Consider the following 21970-nt stretch of genomic DNA (forward strand, 5'->3'; position numbering starts at 1 on the left):
TTTACCTGAATATCAGTAGCCCCCTGACCATGCAGGGATTGCACTGTTGGTGCCTGAGCAGAAACCTCCCCATGTATGCTGAGGAATATGTGGCCATTGTGACTGGGGCACGGGGACTGAGCAACAGATCACTTCTTGGGTAACTGTTGCTGAGGCTGGGTTGTGGTCATGGAGAGAGCCCGTGTTGAGTAGGTGACACCATGGCAGATGACTTGCATATGAAGCAGATGACGTTTTCTCCTGCTGGTGGTCACCCGGCCCCAGCAATCTCTTCAGAGTGGAAAAACTTGGTCAACTGAGGGAGACATGACCCCAAAATGTTCCCTTCCCTTCTATGTGCTGCACTCATGACATTGCTGTATGCTACAGCTATAATGATTTTACCCTCTCTGGCCACTGTATTCTTGCCCGTTATGCCTCCTGCAGTGAGCTCTGAGGGCCGCCTCACCATGCCTGCCCCCTTTTGGTTGGGGGCTCCTTCCCTGTTGCTTTCCCCACACCTACTTCGAGAGCAGTTGCTTCCCACCAACTGGGGATGTCAATCCTCATCCCCCAGCCAGAGACACACCATCCTCATCTGGCTTATCAGGCCAGGATGGGTATTTTGGGACACTCCCCTCCATGGTTTCTGCCAGTCCGCAACTGTGTACCAACCAGTGGGTGAAGGAGCCACAGGCTGCTGGTCGTAGGGCTTCATGATCTTCCTTAGTCCCTGAAATTAATTCAGGCAAGCCCTCCCAGTCATCGGAACCGTCTAATGAGAAGAAAGACAAAAATAAGTCTTCCAAGACAGAGATTCTGGTGGCCCACACACCATTGGATCCCACATGCTCTGTTACTGTGGTTGAGGCAGCAATCCTGGTGGTCCCTGAGGCTCTAGTTCATACCACACGTCATATCATAAAACCTGTGTGTGTCTTGATACTGTCACTTCTCAACTGGTGGCAGCAGGTGGCACTGGGACATAACCTGTCTCCTTGGTCCTTTCAGATGCTCATAGGATACCAACATCATGATTATCCAGTGGAATTGTAGTGGTTTTTTCCACCACCTGGCTGAGCTACATCTCTTAATCTTCTTCTTTGCTTTGTGCATTGCCCTTCAGGAAACTTGGTTTCCAGAAATGCGTACCCCTGCCCTTCGTGGCTATCGTGGATATTTTAAAGATCGTGCTGATTTTGATAGGGTGTTTGATGGAATTTGTACATATATCCAGGGCTCTGTATGTAGCAAACTTGTCCCCCTCAATACAACATCGGAGGCTGTGGCTGTTCAGATGAGGGGATTTCATGATTTTACCATCTGTAATGTTATCTCCAGCTTGATGGTGGACTGCCTCAGAATGTAATGCCTGCATTGGTTTCTCAACTCTCCTTGCCTTTCCTAATCTTGAGCAACTTCAGTCCCCTTAACTCTCTGTGGGGTGGAACTTCAGGCACCGGTCGCGGTAGAGACATTGAAGGCAGATCATGATGCCCATCTCTAGAATAACGGTGCCTACACACTCTTCATTGTGGCTTGTGGAATTTAGTCAGCCATTGATCTTTCTATTTGCAGCCTTGATCTTCTCTCACTCATCCACTGGAGGGTCCACAATGACGTGTGTGGTAGTGACCAGTTCCCAATCTTCCTGGCCATGCCTCAGTCACTCCCCTGAGCGTCCACAGTGCTGACTGGGATGCTTTCACCTCCACTGTCATTCTTAACTCCTCATTATTTGGAGGCATCGACTTGGCAGTCCAGAGTGCAATATTAGCCATTCTATCAACAACTGACTTGGCGATCCACCATCTCCTTACAATCTTAAACCATATTTGGAGCGAGGGAGAATTCCCATCTCAACGACGAGAAAGTATCATTGTCCTGGTACTGAAACCGGGTAAGTTTCCCCTCAAGATGGACAGCTATCGCCCTATTGGTCTCAACAATATTCTCTGTAAGCTGCTTGAATGCATGGTGAGCTTGCAGCTGTATTGGCTTGTTAAGACTTGGGGACTTCATCTCTGTCCCAGACCATTTTTCTGCCGATAATTTGGTTTGCCTGGAGTCCCATCAGCTACTGCAGCATGGTGCTCTTCCTCCCAAGTCTCCAGGAAGGAGTCCACAGTCCTACGTCATACTTTGTTAATCCATAGTTCTCTTTTTGTAACGAACCACCACCGCATTGTAGTTGTGGAGCCTGACGGACAGTAGCACATATCTTGGTGGAATGCTCCCTTCTTTGGCCTCTATGCTAAGTATGGACTTCAGGACTCATTGGCTGTAATTTTGGCAGATGATTCATGGATGGTTCAACTGGTTGTCAGTTTTCTCCATGCAAGTGGTTTTTATTGTCAGTTAGTTTTCTCCATGCAAGTGGTTTTTATTGTCAGTTTTGAGGTTTTAATCTACCTCCATAGCAGGGGCAGGGTGGTTGGGGATAGGCCGTCTCCTGCTGTATCTGGTCTGGGAGGATCCCAGGCACTAGCTCCTTGAAAAGGCTACTCTTTCACCCCTCTTTTATTCTTTTTTAACCGCTTTTAGGTTCAGTTTGCCAAATTTTCTATTCTGGGTGTTCCACTTTGTTGATTAGTGGGTGCTTTTGATTGCAATGAATGAGGGGTGGGACAACTGTGCGTGGTACATTTCCATCACATGCTAGACTCGGACACACCCACTTGCTGACTTCTGTATCTCCTTCATCTTACTTTTATTATTTATTGTACAAAAGGTGTTCATTACATTTTTAGCCTTCTCACTTTCACAGTTATGAACCTACTGACTAGATTAGAAAAAAAATTGTTGACTGTCTCTGCTTCCAGATGCACCACTCTTGGATTGACTGATTGATGACCTCGTTGTCTCCCCGCCTCCCACCTCCCAAATCAGCCAACTTCCAAGACTAGCCCATACAAGGCTTTGACCGTGCCGGTGCAATGCTACATAAAATGCAGCTGATGCTGAGTCAGCAGTCACTGATGCCCTGCCATTCAGTTCATGTTGCGGTCTGCAAATGGAGTACTGGTGGAGGGGAGCTGATGTGTGTCATCTGCAGCATTAGTCAGCTGCGTCGTGGCAGTGTGACTCTGGCGGCCTCAAAATGTGGACCTTGAAATGCGAGTGGAGGGCTGAGGGTGATGACGAGTATCAACATCGATGGCTTGAACACACTTGGTGGCTGGAGGTCGGGAGAAGTGGGAGGAAGAGCACCATGCTGCAGTAGTCTCCCTGATTGTGTGGAGTTTATTAGATGGGGCAGTAGCCCACCAGATGTCTTTCCATTTCCGAACGAGCAGAGATCTTGTGTGTATCTGCAAATCCACACCTGGGGTCAGCTATTCATTCCCCGAGATACCCATGTGACTTGGGATGCAGAGACAACTGAGTAGACAGTATGGCGAAGGTCAGTGAGGTCGTCATGAATAATGGTGACCAAAGAGTGGCACGAATAGCAGTGCCTAGAGACTGCTCATTGAGTCAATACATATTAAAATGGGGTCAACAGAGGCCTGTTTAATGAACTTATGGGCTCTGCTAACAGCTATCAGCTCTTCCATAATCACACTGCACGTTCCCTATAGTGAGTGGCATTCCATACCAGCAGCTCCCACTTGGCCTGGGGGCAGTATCTTTGATAGTAATCAAAATGTCCTCAGTCCCAGGTTCGAACCCTGACACCAGTTAAATTTTGAATAAAATCATCAGCAATGGCACTGAAGACTTGCAACATAAGAAGTCGTCCTCATTCTCACAACGGCGTTGTCAAAGAGTATGGAGAAGCATACAGAGGTTCCGGGCACTCTCTTGCCCTTGGGGTGGGAAACTGTCCCTTAAGGCAGAAGAATCATCAGTGACCAATGGAATGAGGATGCAGACAGCAATGGGAACCAGTGCATTAAAGACACATAATGTGTATCCACAGGACGTGACACATAATTGAGAAAGCATCATGATGGTCTCTCCACTGGCAGAAGATTCCAGATTATTCCCCCATTCCGATCTCTGGGACGGGACTGCCGAGGGGGAGGTGACCATGAGAAAGATTGAATGAAAACAAAAAGATAATGTTCTATGAGTTGGGGCATGGAATGTCAGGATTGTTTTTCCCACTCGTCTTCATTACCTTACATTTTTCTACATTTAGAAGTAGCTGCCATTCATCTCACCAAATAGAAATTCTAAGTCGGCCTGTAGCCTTTTACAGTAACCCAACAATGATACTTTCTCATATACTACAGTGTCCTCAGCAAGCAGCTAAGATTTCTCCTCATCCTATCACTTTCTGGGAATGTAGGAATATAGAATCTGCCTGTTGCCCTTCATCCATAGTTAGCAGGATTTCATGTGAGAAAAGGGGAAGTAGTTTCTCATGAGTGATGCTTTCTAAATCCATGCTGATTTTTGGAGAGAAGATTTTCTGTTTCAGGGAAATTTATTATATTAAAGTGTAGAATATCTTAAAGAATTCTGCAGCATACCAATATTAAGGGTGTTTGTCTCTAGTTTTACAGAGCTGTTCTTTTGCCCTTCTTCTATATGAGCATCACCTGTGCTGTTTCCCAGTCATTTGCTCCTTTGCAGTGGGCGAGAGATGTGCTCAATAAATGCAAGCTATATAAGGGCGAGTACTGTAGAGTACTCTCTGTAAACCGAATTCGAATTCCATCCAGACCTGGAGACTCAGACTTGTTTGTCCTCACTTCTTTCTGTTGCTTTGTAATGCCATAGTTGCCTACTTCTATGTCCTCCATAGGGAGTCTGTATGATGGTCAAACAGTGGTGTGTCTGGCAGACCACCTCTGTGAATGGTTTTTGTAAATGCAAAACTTAAGACTTCAGCTATCGGTTTGCTGTCTTCTATTGGTGCACCAGACTGGTCAATGAGGGACTGGACAGGAGTCTTCAACACACTTAGTGATTTTACATAGAACCAGAATGCACGAGGATATGACTGGAAGTTGTATACTTTGTGCTTCAATCTTTGTATGGAGGGTATTGCCTCATGATCTCTATCTACCTTTTTGACACTCTGTATGTAGCGTAAGACAAAAAAGAAAAGAAAAAAGACACACCATGAAGCAATTATCCAAATGTGACATAAGGTGGTAGATGTGGTGTACATATACAGATAAACAAGTGATTACCATTTCAGAAAAATTGGACGATTTGCCGGCTGCTGTGGCTGAGCGGTTCTAGGCGCTTCAGTCTGGAACCACACTGCTGCTGCGATCGTAGGCTCGAATCCTGCCTCGGGCATGGCTGTGTTTGATGTCCTTAGGTTAGTTAGGTTTAAGTAGTTCTAAGTCTAGGGGACTGATGATCTCAGATGTGAAGTCCCATAGTGCTTAGAGCCATTTGAACCTTCTTCTTCTGATTTTTTAAATTTTTTATTTTTATATATATAATAGAGGGAAACATTCCACGTGGGAAAAATATATCTAAAAACAAAGATGATGTGACTTACCAAACGAAAGTGCTGGCAGGTCGATAGACACACAAACACAAACATACACACAAAATTCAAGCTTTCGCAACAAACGGTTGCTTCATCAGGAAAGAGGGAAGGAGAGGGAAAGACGAAAGGATGTGGGTTTTAAGGGAGAGGGTAAGGAGTCATTCCAATCCCAGGAGCGGAAAGACTTACCTTAGGGGGAAAAAAAGGATAGGTATACACTCGCGCTCGCGCGCGCGCATGCGCACACACACACACACACACACACACACACACACACACACACACACATCCGCACATACACAGAAAATGTCTGCTTGTGTCTGTGTATGTGCAGATGGATATGTGTGTGTGTGCGAGTATATACCTATCCTTTTTTCCCCCTAAGGTAAGTCTTTCCGCTCCCAGGATTGGAGTGACTCCTTGCCCTCTCCCTTAAAACCCACATCCTTTCGTCTTTCCCTCTCCTTCCCTCTTTCCTGATGAAGCAACCGTTTGTTGCGAAAGCTTGAATTTTGTGTGTATGTTTGTGTTTGTTTGTGTGTCTGTCGACCTGCCAGCACTTTCATTCGGTAAGTCACATATTCTTTGTTTTTAGATATATTTTTCCTACGTGGAATGTTTCCCTATATATATATATATATATATATATATATATATATATATATATATATATATATATATATATATATATAACAAAGATGATGTGACTTACCGAACGAAAGCGCTGGCATGTCGATAGACACACAAACAAACAAACACACACACAAAATTCAAGCTTTCGCAACAAACTGTTGCCTCATCAGGAAAGAGGGAAGGAGAGGGAAAGACGAAAGGATGTGGGTTTTAAGGGAGAGGGTAAGGAGTCATTCCAATCCCGGGAGCGGAAAGACTTAGCGCGAGCGAGCGCACGCACACACACACCCATCCGCACATACACAGACACAAGCAGGAGAGAGAGAGAGAGAGAGAGAGAGAGAGAGAGAGAGAGCTTCACAAATAGAATAAGTCAATAATGTCCTGAGTTCGAGTCTTGGTCCGGCACTCAGTTTTAATCTGTCAGGAAGTTTCGATAATGTGCTGGTCCACTTGGTCCACTCTCTGGCTCTTATGCAAGCAGTTATTCAACTGAGAATTGATTGATATGTTGATTGATAGAGTTGCTGGATGTCCTCCTGAGGGATATCTTGCCAAATTCTGTCCAATTGGCATGTTAGATCATAAAAACCCTGACCATAATGCTCCAAATGTTCTCAATTGGGGAGAAATCTGGTGACCTTGCTGGCTAAGATAGGGTTTGGCAAGCATGAAGACAAGCAGTAGAAACTCATGTTGTGTGCACTTGGGCATTGTCTTTCTGAAATGGAGGCCCATAATAACGTGCCATAAAAGGCAACAAAACAGGACATAGAATACTATTTACATATCGCTGTGCCCAAAGGGTGCTGCAGATGATGGCCAAAGGGGTCCTGCTATGTAAAGAAGTGGCACCTCAGACCATCACTCCTGGTTGTCGGGCCCAATGGTGTGCGACAGTCGGGTATGTGTCCCACCCCTGTCTGGAGTGTGTCCAGACATGTCTTTGCCTGTCATCAGGTCTCTGCCCGAAGCAGGACTTGTAACTTAAGACACTTCTACTCCATTCAACGAGATTCTAGTCCACAGATGTGTCTAGAGATGCCTGGACAGCAGTGGGATACCAATATGACTGTCGCCCGTCATATGGTTTGACAACCAGGAGTTACAATGTGGGGTGTCATTTCTTGTCATAGCAGGACCCCTCTGTCATCTGCAGCAACTTTTGAGCATGGTGATACATTGACAATATTCTACAACTTGTTTTGTTGCCCTTCATGGCAAGCCACCCCAGGCTTACATTTCAGCAAGATAATGCCCACCCACACTAGAGTTTGTACTGCTTGTCTTCATGTTTGCTATACTGGCCAGCTAGGTCGCTGAATGTCTTCCAGATGTTCAGAGCATTGTGGTCGGGGCCCTCCAACTAGCTCAGGATTTTGACACTCTGATGTGCCAATTGGACAGAATTTGACAGGATATCCCTAAGGAGGACATCCAACAACTCTATGAATGTATCAATCGATACTAAGATGAGTAACTGCTTGCATAAGGTCCAGAGGTGGACAAACACTTTCTGACTTTGTCATTATGTGAATCTCTTTCTCGTAAATAAATCATATATTTTTTTTCTGAAATTGTAATCATTTGTTTATCTGTATACATACATCACATCTACCAGTTTTGTTCCCATTGAGATAATTCCTTCAAGGTGTGACATTATTCTTTTTTGTCTTAGTGTACCATATTTCAAGGTTATGCTAACACTAGGATAGACCTCAGAGCCATTTTTATCTAACAATACAAATGTTGCATCAGCTTCAAAATTTTGAGCCCTTTGCAGCAGTAGAGTGCAGGCAGTGCTATTTTTGGCTTGTGTAGAATGGAGGAGTTCCCTCTTTGTATTCCTAAACACTGTTACTGTCAGACATTTTCCAGAAAACTGCTAGTAGGTGCCTATCGAAGTGTGATAACAACTCTTTCCCTAAATTTACTTTCGTATTCAGAAAGGGTGCTGACAACAGTGCCATTAAGCACCCTGAAATCAGTGGCATCACTGTAATTGTATTGACTCTGTATCACCATTGACTTTTACAAAGAGTAATGTATCTGTATGGATTGCTGTGCCGAACACTCTTTTCAAATTAATCCCCAAGCATCTGCTAAACAAATGTTTTAATAAGTGTAATTTAATAGAAATATTGACAGTACACTTGGCACACAAAAAATAAAACCATCAAAATAAGTGATTTTTGTTCATTTTCATCCTCTTGTACAGGCCAGACGTCGCCGAAATCAGAAGAAGGATGATCCCGATCTGCAAAGGTTGAAATGTCAACTGTGTCCGTACCACAGCATCGATGAAGCAGACTTTGAGTCTCACAAACGTACCTTTCAACACAAGTTCAACTATTGTCAGTTCCAGTTCCAGAAACATAGGTAAATTAAGATAATTTATTGCTTTTTATTTTATGCACCTGTTTAGTTTTAGAATATGCTTAAGAGATTGTGATGATGTATGTATCTGCTATGAAAAGTGTGTTTAAACATACTGACAGATGAAAACGGTCCACTTGGCTGTGACTCATATGTTATTTTAGTGCATAATACAGCAATAATACAAATGAATAGTAGAAAATAATGTCCAAGGCATAATATCTCTTCCGGCTTGCTGATAGATCTTGATGTTTTTACCCCATATTAACAAGGAGTAAGTAGTGAATAAAAGACACAGGGATCATGTTTGTTGATCAGTGCATTTTCTGCTTGCTTCTCAGGAAATTACTGAATTACATACTTCCCTACATGTCTGTTCTATATGTTATTAGTCTCTAAAGTTACCAAAATTAGCAAATGTGCCATATTCTGCCTATATTTGGCACATCTTGAAATTGTCACCACTTATTATATGAAATTGAAATTGTTTGCACCACTTTAAAGTGCACATTTAGCCCTGTCAGGAATACCTATTTTCATTTTGGCATCATTTCAGTAAATTTAAAGAAAATTTGCTTCTTCCAGTGCTTGCTTCTTGTGTTTACTACTATTTCTTTTTTATCTTCACTTTCTTGCTGTTGTTGCTGCTCTTTCAGAAACTGAAAAGTCTTCTGTAGTCCCTTTAGTTTTCTATTGCAGAGCCACAAAATCACTCAAGAATGGCCCAGAATCCTGAATCTAGTTGCGAACAAATAAATTTAATACAGTAAAAATAAAAAAGTCACCTTCTTTTAATAATTGGTAGCGTTTTTGAAGGTATGATTATTGAATTAGTTCTCTTTCACCTCCATGTCACGAATTCTCTGTTGGTATAACTGTAAACAAGTTTTGCTACTGCAATGCAGCACAGTAACCTGTCTTGAAATCTAGAACCAGTAGTTTATCATAATTCACTGCAACAATGACTCTGTAAGAGTACAATACTTCAAACACATTTTGTAAAAGAAGCCATAAATTGACAGTATTTAAATGTGTTGTTGAAACCCCAAAATTTAAGTAGACTTTCTTCTTGTTAACTGAAATGACACCAAACTGAAAGTGAGCATCTTTTCCACAGTAGTGTAGACAAATATCTAATCAGTCATGCCAAATATATGCAAAATTTTTTACATTTGATATTTTTGATAACTTTAGAGGATGTTATTAACTTAATGAGCTGTGAACTTTCTACAAATGTATGTACTAATTTCCTGACAGCCAGACAGCCGGTGCACAGTTCCATGACCATGTTCGCTGCCCCTTTATTAAGTATCTACTCCTTGTCAAAATACGGGGGAAATATGTCAAAATAGAATTTTTCAGTCAGTTCGATGAGACATGGTGTTGTGAGTATTAATTTGTGATCTTCATATATGTTATTTCTATATTCGGGGCAAAAAGTCGTGATGGTAAGTTATTAGGTTAGGAATAATGACTTGCCAAGCATCAGGAATTTTTCACTTGTTTCCATTTCCACAGAAAGTGGCCCATGTACAAAAGGCTTTATCATATTCACAAAGTTGCAGATGGAGATGAAACATGGCAATAGTCCATGCATGTCGATGAGTTACATTATGTGCAAATTTCAGCAAAACTAAAACACCTAGGTTACTTGACATGATATGTCTTATTAGTGTCACAAGAAGTGGATAGTCTCACAGATATATATGAAAATGTGTGTGTGTTATTTCTTCAAAAGGCAGTTATTTAAGAACTGCCACGTACAAGTTGCAACTTTATAATATTTGGAAACCCTGTATTAAAGATAAAACAATTTTCTTGGTTATAAATTGGTGGAGGTGGAAAGCTGACATAGTTATGATCCATTGTTTAGAGGATGACCAAAGCCATTCAGTTTCCATCACAAAATAATTCACTGGATTACACATGTCTCAGTCAGTGCTGTGATATCCTTATTTCGCAAGGTTAAGAACTTCATTTTGAATTTGTAAAACTGTCACACTTCTCTAAATAGGTCATTAACTGCATCACGAAGCTGATGTCTCAAAGATCAGTAGTCTTCTACAAAATCTGTTGTCAGCTGCAGAATTTCACACAGTTATGGCACACAAGGTATGCGTAGTAAATGCCATCAGAGGAAAGTAAGTTTACTTTCCACCTCATACTGGCCAGAAAAGTGTGTGTGCGGAAAATTGGCTTTCACCCTGTGTGCTTGGTTTCTTAGCTTTTCCTGTGTCAATAATGAATACTATTTGATGCACTGTGAAGGATTACAGTAGGAAGAAAGTGTTTTCTTTCCCCCTGTGCTCCCAACCTGTGCCACGTGAAGTTAATGTCACTTGTTGAAAGGAATTTCTATTAGGTGCATACCAATGTTTGATGACGTTGAAGTGGTTTGTCACTTCATATTGAGACCACTGTGTCACATTGCTTTCACTTGAGATTTGTGTAAAAAGAAACAGTGTCCAACTATGAACTTAATTTCAATAAATAAAATAGTGTTGACTTAAGAACATGGCTATTTTTAAATTGCCCCTAACTAAAAAGCCAAATTTCTCATAATCTCTCAAACCAAAAAAGAGGAATTGGCTAGAAATAAATTTTGCATTATTTTCTACATGTTACAGGAATAGGCTGGTAAAAGATCGTCATGGTGCTCAAATTGATTGTAAGGTATCATCCATAAAATACAAGAGTGATGAAACTGGTATGGCAAGAAGTAATCCATCTCTAAAATATGATCAGAGTGACGGCACATTAAAAACATTGGTATGAACTCTTAAATAGTCAATTTACATTTTACTGATGTCTAATTTTTATGATCACTTAAGATATAAAGTGTAGTATATGATACAATAGAACAGTCTTATGACTTAATTGACTTTTAAATAGTTAGGACATTCTAGAGCTGCACAATTTTACTGGCCATTTGATTGAGAAATATGTGAATTATCTTTTCTTTATTTTGGTGTGATACCCCAGAAATAAATTCCATGGGGTTTGTTTTCCTGCTTGTCCCATGAATGATATATGTGTGACAATTTATCGTCATCTTCTTCTTCATTGTTATTAGTAGCACAGCAGTAGCATACACTGGAGGATAAAGATCACCTCCAGGCTTTCCCAAGGACCCTGCTGTTCTGCATGTTTCTTGTTGTGCTTTACACATCTACCATTAGGATACCATCTTGGTCTTGTCTTACCTTTTACATTTCAACAGAGGACTTCCATGGGCCATGTACCATCCATCCACATACATGCCCCAGCCCAGTTTGATGTAGTTTTTGTTACATTTATAATTGTGTGCTCCACTTGAGTCAGATCACCTGTGTACTCTATTGCTTCTAAGTGTTACCAACTTGCATGTCTGCATTGCTCATAGAGTAACTTGTAGTTTTTCTGTCTCATTGTCATGTACAGAGATTAGAGTGCAACTAGCCAACACTTACTGAACTTTTTCAGGCACACTGGAAGTATGGTTATAAATATCCTGTTCAGTTTACCAAAAGCACTTGAGGCAATGTTTTACCCCACTGTTAGTTTGTTTTGCTGTCCATTGAGCCATTGTCTTCATTTGCTCTAAATTTAAAAAAGTCCTTTGGTTCTACAGCTTTACTTTCAACTCTGTTTTCTTTCCATGTGTTGACTTTTTGCCTCCAGCTTTAACCACTTGTCTTCCCTTCCTTTATCTGCCTCATCTGCCATTACTTCCAGAAGTTATTACTTTCATTATTAACTACCTAGATTTTTTATTCATTTCTTAAACTAAACAAATATTCAACAGATCTTAGAGTGCTTCTGTAATTTTATTCTTGTTTTTAGTTAGTCATCTGCTATGTAACTACTATGTAACAAGCCAAGTAATTTGTTTTTCTTCATTCTCTTATTTTTATTTGTTCCTGTTACAAAATTGTGTTGTACCTTTTCACTTTTCCGAACAGTTTCATTTAGTTCAGCATATTCTGTCACAATCTTGTTACTGTTTACTTGACACTCACATGCGGCTGGTTTGGGACCCAAATGACACAAGTGGCCACTCTGAGCATTGTCCTGGGGGTGGAAGTGCGGAAACAACTGATTTTTCATGCTCACTACAGTTAAGTTTATTTTTAAAGGACTTACCGAAAGCACAAGAAATGGCAACTAATGTTTGGGGAAGGCAAGGAAAAGGGGGGCAGGCACCAGATGATATGTTGCATGTATGGAAAAATTTTTTGAGCCAGCCCTGCTCTCACCTTTCTCCATAATGGCTGTAGTGTTGTCCTTAAGTCTTTTACTTGCAACATAATTTCCTGCTTGCATAAGTCTCTGTAACCTTCATTATGTAAGGTACTGCATGTTTCTTAATTTGAACTGGTGCACCTACCTGCTTGTAAATAAATTCTCATGTTTGTATTTCTGACTTGTTGCCTGACACATTCTGATTGTAACTAGCATTTGTTTGAATTCTGCTGTGCGTTTATGAAGAGTCTATGACTTCTTTCAGTTCCATCATATGGTGTACATTTTTCTTTATTGTTTTATAAAAATTACCTCTTTTATTCTTACTTACATTTACTCATTACCAGGCCCAATTTCTGTTTGTTATCTTATGAGAGGCTTTTAAGAATAAACATGCTCTTATAGTAAATTCTGCTGACATAAAGCCTCTGTCACCTCTTCTCATACCCATAGTTATGTACTGACTTCAGTGTGGAATGATATGAAAAATTGTGGAATGTTATGAAGTAAGTGTCTCAGATACATCTGTAAAACCACCTGTAGCTACATTTTGGCTTTTTATGTAGTTATCCTTATGCACATTTGTCAATGTGATATGTGAACCTAGATTTCTAGTACTAAAATGAAAAGAATATATTTATGTATCACGTCTGCTTAAAGGTTATTCTTAGAGTAAGAAGAAGTGTAAGACTACACGATTTTAAGTTGTTTTTTAAAATTATTTCTTATTGCTGTTTAGATCTTCGGATCTCAGGGTAAATAGTTTCTGACTTATGGTGATCCATATTTGCCATTGTGATGCAAACTAAGACTAGATCCCCACAGGAGGCTCACAGCTCTTCCATGGGTACATGTGTGGAGTGCACTGGGCTCTGAGCAATTGTAGTTCCTCTTCTCTCCAGCTGCATTCCCTTCCCCTAGCTGCTCCTCCTCTTGACTCACTCCCCCCCCCCCCTCCCCCCTTTCACCCTCGTTTTTTCCCTTTACAATAACCCAGCTATTCTCTTGGTTTTGCTATTACTTTGTGGTCTTATCTCATATTTCCACTCTTTTTTCAGCTTTTTCTGGTCCCCTTTGGGGTTTGACCTCCATTTCTAAGCTGTTTTTGCAGTGTGAGCCATTTGGGGAAGGAATCCCCCCCTAGCGTCTCCAGCATGGGTTATTGTAACATAGTGGTCACACTTCTGGTATCTCAGTTGTCACTGCCTTGTTTGTGCCTAGGAGAGGTTGCTCATCTTTTTGCGACATGGGAACCGCTGGTAATGACCACTGTGCCAGGTGGCTCTGTTGCGGGTGGGTGACACCCATAGGGTGAGCTCCTGATCAGATTGGATGGTATCAAGGCGAATGCTGTGCACATGAAGCTTGCTAAGCTCTGAGCTTCTGGCTGCTCTGTTGTGAGCATCTCTTCTCTGCTCCTACTTCTGCTTGCTTGGCCTTTCCCTACCTAGCCACTCTCTGGGAGGAGGGCCAGGCCTGTCAGGAACTCGGGACTAATCCGGCATGGCGCAGCGCTCATTTCGTCCAGCAAGTCCAGAATGTCGTAAGGACAGTCCTGTTGATACCAGCAATTTAATATTGCCCCTTGAAGCAAATACCCTTCCGGAAAAAGTCAAAGTTATGATTTACCGTTGCAACATGAAGCCTATATCCCATCTCCCATGCAGTGTTTTCTGTGTCTTCATTTTGGTAAATATTTGCGATGTGGGGAGTCCTTGCACGTCACTGCCCAAATGCTTGAACTGTTCCAACTCACATTCTCTTCTCTCGCCAAATTGCCTGATCTATAAAACGGAATCTGCTTGGTCATCGGTCCCTCCAACTTCAGTAAGTCCCTCATAAGTTGTAGAGAAATAATTGAAATTGGACATGTGAGTATACCCAACAGAAGAACTTGCAATACCTGAAGGTAAAGGCTGAGCGGTTGCTGAAATATTGTGCACAAATGTTAAAAACACTCAACTGTACAAGCAGCTCACCATTAATGTTGTCAGTCTGTTCCAACAAGTCACAAAAAAAAGACAACCCTGTGTTTAAAGGCAGGAACGATAATGCAGAATGTGTTTCTTCTGCTTTCATTCTAGAATAAAGTGCTAGACTTAATGAGTCCATCAGAAGCACAGCCAGCCCAGAAGTGAAGCACAGTATTCTTCAGCTGAGAAAAGCTGTTAAAAAATTAGCTTCATTACACTTGTACCTGTGGGTTATGTTTATTGCTATGCCTCAAGGCCAAGGATCTGGTGCCAGTATTGGTCAACAGTACCTGGAATTCTGTACCTGTTACTTTCCCTGTCCACCTTCAAGCAGTAGCACTTCAAGTTTATTCACCATGAAGAATAACTATACTTCCTGCATCTCCCATTTCATGGACATGTAGATAATGAGGCCCCTGAGGACCTTACCCAGTAACTCTCTCATGCTTTTCTCATCCTCGTAGATTTCGCTGCTGTAGCAGAGGGGATCTACAGACACCTGTCCCAGGGCTTGAGAAGTTGAAAAGTTTCCCTTATCGAAAGATGTCTGTTACCTCTGTATCAGGGGTGTCCCACTCACAGACTGCATGTGGCCCAAAGCAAGTATCAGTGTGGTCCAAAATGTGAGCATGTATGACACAATTGGAAAAGAAATTCCATAAAATTTTGTTTATATAAAGGTATGATACACTGAATATTTTCAGTTTAAAACTCCTGCCACAATGCTATTGGTCAATCATGATTTTTCATAGGTTATTGTTAGTGTTAAGTATATTCTGTGTGGCCTAAAAATACTTGTCTCCTTTCATTGTGGCCCAGGTAAGCTAAAAGGTTGGACACACTTTCTCTATTTAGAGAAGACAGTATCTCAGCACTGCCTACAGATCATCTGCAGCTGCTGTCCTGTCACTTTGTTCTCCCATGCTATCTGATATTGTCCTTCAGAAAACTACACAGAATTTGCTCTCTGGTGACCATTTTATCTTTTGTATCCATCAGTTAGATACAGTTGCACCTGCTACCATACCACATAATGGATGTTAAACAAAATCATCTCCGTACTTTACAGGAACCTGACTATATTCCTACATAAATCCAGCCCCAGGACACGGTAGGACACATAGGTACTGCCATTAGCAGGACTGTTGATGTACCTGATCTGAAGTCATTTGTTAAACCTGGCAGCTGACTTGTCCAACAGTGGAACAATGAAAGCCATTTACTCACTGGGACAGGCAGGTGGCACTACAAAACTTGGAGTGGAATCCATATCATGACAACCTTGCAGTCTTTAGCATTGCTCAGACAACAGCTCAGCATGTTATCAGAGAGAAAAAGATATTAATAGCACGAATTTTTACACTCTGTTAGCCATTTCACATCATCAGTGAAGGTATGGGAGTCAATGACAAGGACTGCTGGGAAAAATAATGTGTGCACTGCAGTGGTTGAACAGAACCATCTGTAACATTTTTGATATCCTCTCATGATCAGACTAATTTACACTGTGGATCTAACAATTTTGCTGGTGCTGAACACAACAAATTACATTGGCTGACTCAGAGAATATGGAATGACAAACACTAATTGACAACATGCTGTAGGACATAACTTGCTGTTACAGTAGGCGGCAGTTTACAGGGTTGCATGGCATTGTGTTGGTTCTGACCTATCTGTCAGTACTGCATCTATGCAGGCCAGCTGCCTGTCAGCCACCTGTCAAACTTACCTGACCTAACCTACCTGTACGCTGCGCTCCATAATGTGCATTGTGCCTAATTAATCTTTCAACACAACTGCACTTGGGAAATTTGAATAAAGCTACTAATACAGAGTAACTAATTCTAGTAGAAATGAACTGTCTTGAGGGGGCCCAGTGATCCCAGATTAATTGGGTGTGCATTTGTTATTACATTGAAACAAATTCAGTGATGGCACCTATTGGAATAAGCAGAGCTTGCTCCACCACAGGCGTTCCATTACCAGTGTTACTAAGGCCACACATGAAACTCAACTTGTTTAAAAGTTTGTTTGATATATACAACACAGCTAATTTAGGTTGGGGAGATGCCAGTAATGCTCTTTGTCGCGGGAGACTTCACACCTCCCCGGGATAGTTAACAAATCTGTAAATAAATACTTTGATATTTTCCAAGTCAATGAATCCCACAAAGTGCTAATTGCGACCAAAGGGACATCAGCAAGAGTACCACAACACTTGAGTAGTTAACAGCTTGCCAGTATGTTGCATTCAACCTGCTGTCAAATATGAGAGTGATAAGACACACACACTCTGTTCAACTGCTGAGCCTTGTCTCTCTAACAATGAAGTGTCACTCCACTGCTCATGATTCTTTGTGACAATAACATCAGGCATCACAACTTACCAAATATTCACTCTGCTTGTAATTACACCATTCTCTATGATTCACGTACGTGGAGACAAACTCTAAACATTGCTTTAATAAGCTCTGTGGTTTGCCACAATCAGATGTGCGGTGGACTATTTTTCCTTTCGGGTGGGTCAATTGATGGACTCGTCCAGAGGGACCAAAGTGTTGTTTCCTTCCTCTGCATCCCTGCCACTGCTTCTACATTTTCCAGGGCCTGCTGGCTTCACCCGCTGTGCTGACTCGCGATGTTGCGGGCTACCTCCTGCACCTGCCACTGAATACGCTATCCAGCCTCCCTGCACTTCAGCCAACTCTTGAGTCAGTTCTGATAGGCTCCGTTAATTAATATCCCCCCAATACACTGTGATAATTATGCTGTTGTATCATTCCTATTGCCATTAAGACCTGCATAAGTTAACACATTTTTCCAATTAGTTGTTTCTTAATTATCGTTCTTAAGTGTTTAAATTGTTGATTATCAGCCTGAGTCAGTCCAGTGTTATGACAGCACACAGCCACGTCTAAAATTATGCCCTGTGCATTACACCAGAAACAGTAGCTTGGACGATGATGAAATACTTCAAACAAATTACATATAATGTCGGTTGAGATCTACATTGTAGCACGTATGGGAATTAACAGAGAGGACATGGCTGAACTTCGGCTGCAGTAACACTGAGGAGTAAAAGTCCCCCTTTCGTATGGAGGAATTAGAGCGTGTACTGTCTGTAGCACATAGGACAAGAAGTTAAGAAATTCGAATACTGAGTGGAAGAACTGTCTTCTCACTCTTTTTATTAGAATCTGGTGTGAGAGAGAAAGTACCTCGATTCTTGGAGGGAAGCAACAACATTCGCCCTCCTGGAACTCGGGAATCAGTGCTCCACCCAAATAGTTAGCACAGTGTAGCACATGAGAGTTGTTTAGGGAAGACATGGGAATGAATGATAAGCACTTGGTACGGGATCAAGAAACTGTGAAACACATGTTGTTGTTCTAGTAGCTTCTGTAGGTACCACCCTACATGCTACCACGTAATAATCTTGGGGGAGTGCTAAAAGATAGATTTATTGCTTAGGCAGCACCTGTTGGAATACTTTCGTATATTGAAAAGGCATGTGACACTACACTGAGATGCAGCATCATCTGACAGCTGTATGAAAGGGGAATCTGGGGTAGCCTCCCCATTGTAGTGTAATGCTTCCTTTCTGGATTATATTTTACGTTCCGAGTTGGTAGTGCAAATTCAGTCCTACATACCCAGAACAACAGTGTCCCACAGCAGGGTGTGCTGAGTGTTACTCTTTTTGCAACAGCCATCAGTTAGGAGTTCTGTCTGACGCACACCTCTTGTGCAGAATTTTTCAATCTTTTGTTTGTCTTTCTGTCTCAAGACAACTGCTAGACACACACAGTTAAAATTAAAGACAACTAAAATTACAGGTGAAAACTGCAGACCTAAATTTTTCCACAGATAAATTAAGGAGTGTCAGTTTTAATCATGTATGCGATGTATTTAATAAACTCAGACTGCAGCTGGGGATGCCTTTCTTAGTTTTAAGGACTTATGAAGTTTCTGTGTGCCAGCTTCGATGTGAATCACCTTGTTGCCATGCCTGAAAGATTTCACAGAAACAGCTTTGAAGGCTCTAAACATCTTCGAGCACGTTAGTGGCAAATATTGGGAGACTGATAGACACCAACCCCCTCCCTATTAGTTTACTGGCCTTGTTCAGTCATGAATGGACTGTGGCTCTGTTGTTTATGGTTCTGCACTGACCATTCTATTTAAAGTCCTTGGACTCTGCTCACAATGTGGGCATTAGATTGGTGAAAATAACCTTAAAGTTGTTCCTGTGAACCATCCAGTGGGACTTTCAGGTGTGGACACAGTGCTTGGCTCTGGGGAGCTCACAATTTTGCACTGTCTCCTCCCACCAAGGTATAATTTGCTTTCATCTTCACATTTAAATGACACAGTTTCCTAGGATTTTAATAATAGGATAATAAACACTGCCCAGCAAAAAACACTGAAGCACACATGAAACTTGGTTTGAGAGAGTTCTAAGTGTATATTTAGTTCAGTATATTATTTGTCAACTTTTCTTCTAAAGTTCTGAAATGGTCTCTGTCTTGTTTATGAGACGTTCAACATTTTATTACATTTGACATACGTTGTCAGTGTGGAGGCATCCTTGATAATCTCTCAAAAATGATCTGCTGAAATTTTGCAAAACATTTTTGTAATTGTGTTGTTGGATATTCATTGGTGATTCTTAACATCAGAGTAGGTGAAGTTCCCATTCAGCGTTCCGTGTGGTGTTGGAAGCTCAAAGATGTACTGTTGTTGCATAACACCACCTTCTGGCAAACTCCAATCACTGCACGTCACCCTATGTGTACCTCAGACTTAATAATAATACAACATAAACAAATATTTGTACTGACATATGTCATCTTATGTAAAAATACGAACCTGCACATTATTTGAAGCATACACTCTAACATAATATTAATAAACGACAAGTTTACTCATTTATCAATGATGAAGGTATAGGAAACTTCATACTGTGGACCCTTGAGGTGGGAAAATCCCAAATTTAACCACGCCAAAATTATTTACCCTCACACATACTGCCTTGTATAAATGATTAAGTGTGCTACTACACTGATAAGCCAAAGAAACTGATATAGGCACGCGTATTCAAATACAGAGAGATGTAAACAGGCAGAATACAGTGCTGCAGTGGGCAACGCCTATATAAGACAACAAGTGTCCGGCACAGTTTTTATATCGATTACTTCTGCTACAGTGGCAGGTTATCAAGATATGAGTGAGTTTGAACATGGTGGTGTAGTCGGCGCACAAGCGATGGGACACAGCATCTCCGAGGTAGCGATGAAGTGGGGATTTTCACGTACAACCATTTCACGAGTATACCGTGAATGTCAGGACTCCAGTAAAACATAAAATTTCAGAGATCGCTGCGGCCGGCAACAGATCTTACAAGAACAGGACTGACGACGACTGAAGACAATCATTCACTGTGACAGAAATGCAACCCTTCTGCTACAGATTTCAATGCTGGGCCATCAACAAATGTCAGCTTGCAAACCATTCAGTGAAACATCATCGATTTGGGCTTTTGGAGCCGAAGGCCCACTCGTGTATCCTTGATGACTGCACAACACAAAGCATTATGCCTCCCCTGGGCCCGTCAACACCGACAATGGACTGTTAATGACTGGAAACCTGTCATGTGGCCAGACGAGTCTCATTTCAAATTGCATTGAGTGGATGGACATGTACATCTGTGGGGACTACCTCATGAATCCATGGGCCCTGCATGTCAGCAGGGGACTGTTCAGACTGGTGGAGGCTCTGTAGTGTGTGTGTGTGTGTGTGTGTGTGTGTGTGTGTGTGTGTGTGTAGTTGGAGCGATAATGGGACCCCTGATACATCTTGATAGGACTCTGACAAGGGACATGTATGTAAGCATCCTGTCTGATCATCTGCATCCATTCCTGTCCATTGTGCGTTCTGACGGACTTTGGCAATTCCAGCAGGACAATGCAACACCCCACTAGTGCAGAATTGCTACAGAGTGCCCCAGGAACACTCTTCTGAGTTGCAACACTTCCGCTGACCACCAAACTCCCCAAACATCAACACACAAACATATTGAGCATATCTGGGATGCCTGGCAATGTGCCATTCCCCCGCCCCCCTTTCTTTTAGATTTATGGACAGCCCTGCAGGATTCTTGGTGTCAATTCCCTCCAGCACTACTTCAGATGTTAGTTGAGTCCATGTCACGTTCAGTTGTGCCATTTCTGCGTGCTCGCGGGGGCTCTACAGGATATTAGACAGGTGTACCAGTTTCTTTGGTTCTTTGGTGTATTTCTTAAGTAATTACAATTAAAACATTAAATATTGTAATAGATATCTTCATTTTCACCTCATGTACTTGAACATAATTCATCTGTGTATTTCTTTTTCATTAATTAAATATCCTTCTACTTAAAACCTTCATTTTCTTTTGGCTTGCTTCTTGAAAGCTCAAATGTGTTATGTAGGGTAAGTATAGACTTTGTTACCATCTATTATTGTTATTCTTTCCAAGTCAAATAACCATATAGGTTTCAATAAAAGCATTTCTGTCAGTTTCATGAGTTACGTCAGTGTGGTGATATTTTTGTATATTGGAATGTCTGTATTAAGACAGTATTTTTATACATATTCATTTATTATTTTTTCTTGTTCTACCATTGAATCTTATGGAATAGTAGTATAATTTGATCCTTCTTTGAAGTAAATGACACATCTTACCAATTATATACTTTTACTTGATTATAACAACAGAGTCTGTTGAAATTTTGCCATCTTTTGTTCATCATTCCCTTAATTATTCATTTCAAAACAAAATCAGGAAAATATAAAGATACTTCTTGGTGCCATGAATTTAGACTATTTCATCCAGAATCTAAACTTGGACATCATCCTAAAGCAGCCAACCATTTAAGCCATTTTCAAACTCTGTAAGAATGACAATCATAAAATATCTCTACCATAATCAATTGCTACTCGCCATACAGTGGAGATGCCGAGTCGCAGATAGACACAACAAAAAGACTTTCACACTTAAATCTTTGGGCCAATGGCCTTCATCAACAATGCACACTCACACACACACACACACACACACACACACACACACACACACACACACACACACGACTGCATGATGGAAGTGGCAACTGGGTGGAGGTAAGGAGGTGGCTGGGGTGGGGAGGGGGAGGGATAGTGTGGTGGGGATGGCGGAGGTTGTGTGATGGGCGGGGGAGAGGTGGGGAGGGGGGGGGGGAAGTAGCAGAAAAGAAGAGAAATATACAAAAATTCTGGGTGTAGTGGTGGAATGACGGTTTTAGATTGCTGGAAT

At 41.5% G+C, this 21970-nt stretch overlaps 1 protein-coding gene across 1 annotated transcript in view; it reads left to right on the plus strand.

Moving 5' to 3' along the window:
• The window catches only part of LOC124619556 (putative helicase MOV-10), a 343693-nt gene that overhangs the window by 65027 nt on the left and 256696 nt on the right, over nt 1-21970 (plus strand). Inside the window, exons 3-4 of the mRNA XM_047146034.1 lie at nt 8286-8446; nt 11071-11212. Coding sequence (XP_047001990.1) covers nt 8286-8446; nt 11071-11212 — 303 coding nt within the window. The remainder of the gene's footprint in view (nt 1-8285; nt 8447-11070; nt 11213-21970) is intronic.

The sequence above is a fragment of the Schistocerca americana genome, chromosome 6 (genome assembly GCF_021461395.2).
Source record: "Schistocerca americana isolate TAMUIC-IGC-003095 chromosome 6, iqSchAmer2.1, whole genome shotgun sequence".
NCBI lineage: Eukaryota > Metazoa > Arthropoda > Insecta > Orthoptera > Acrididae > Schistocerca > Schistocerca americana.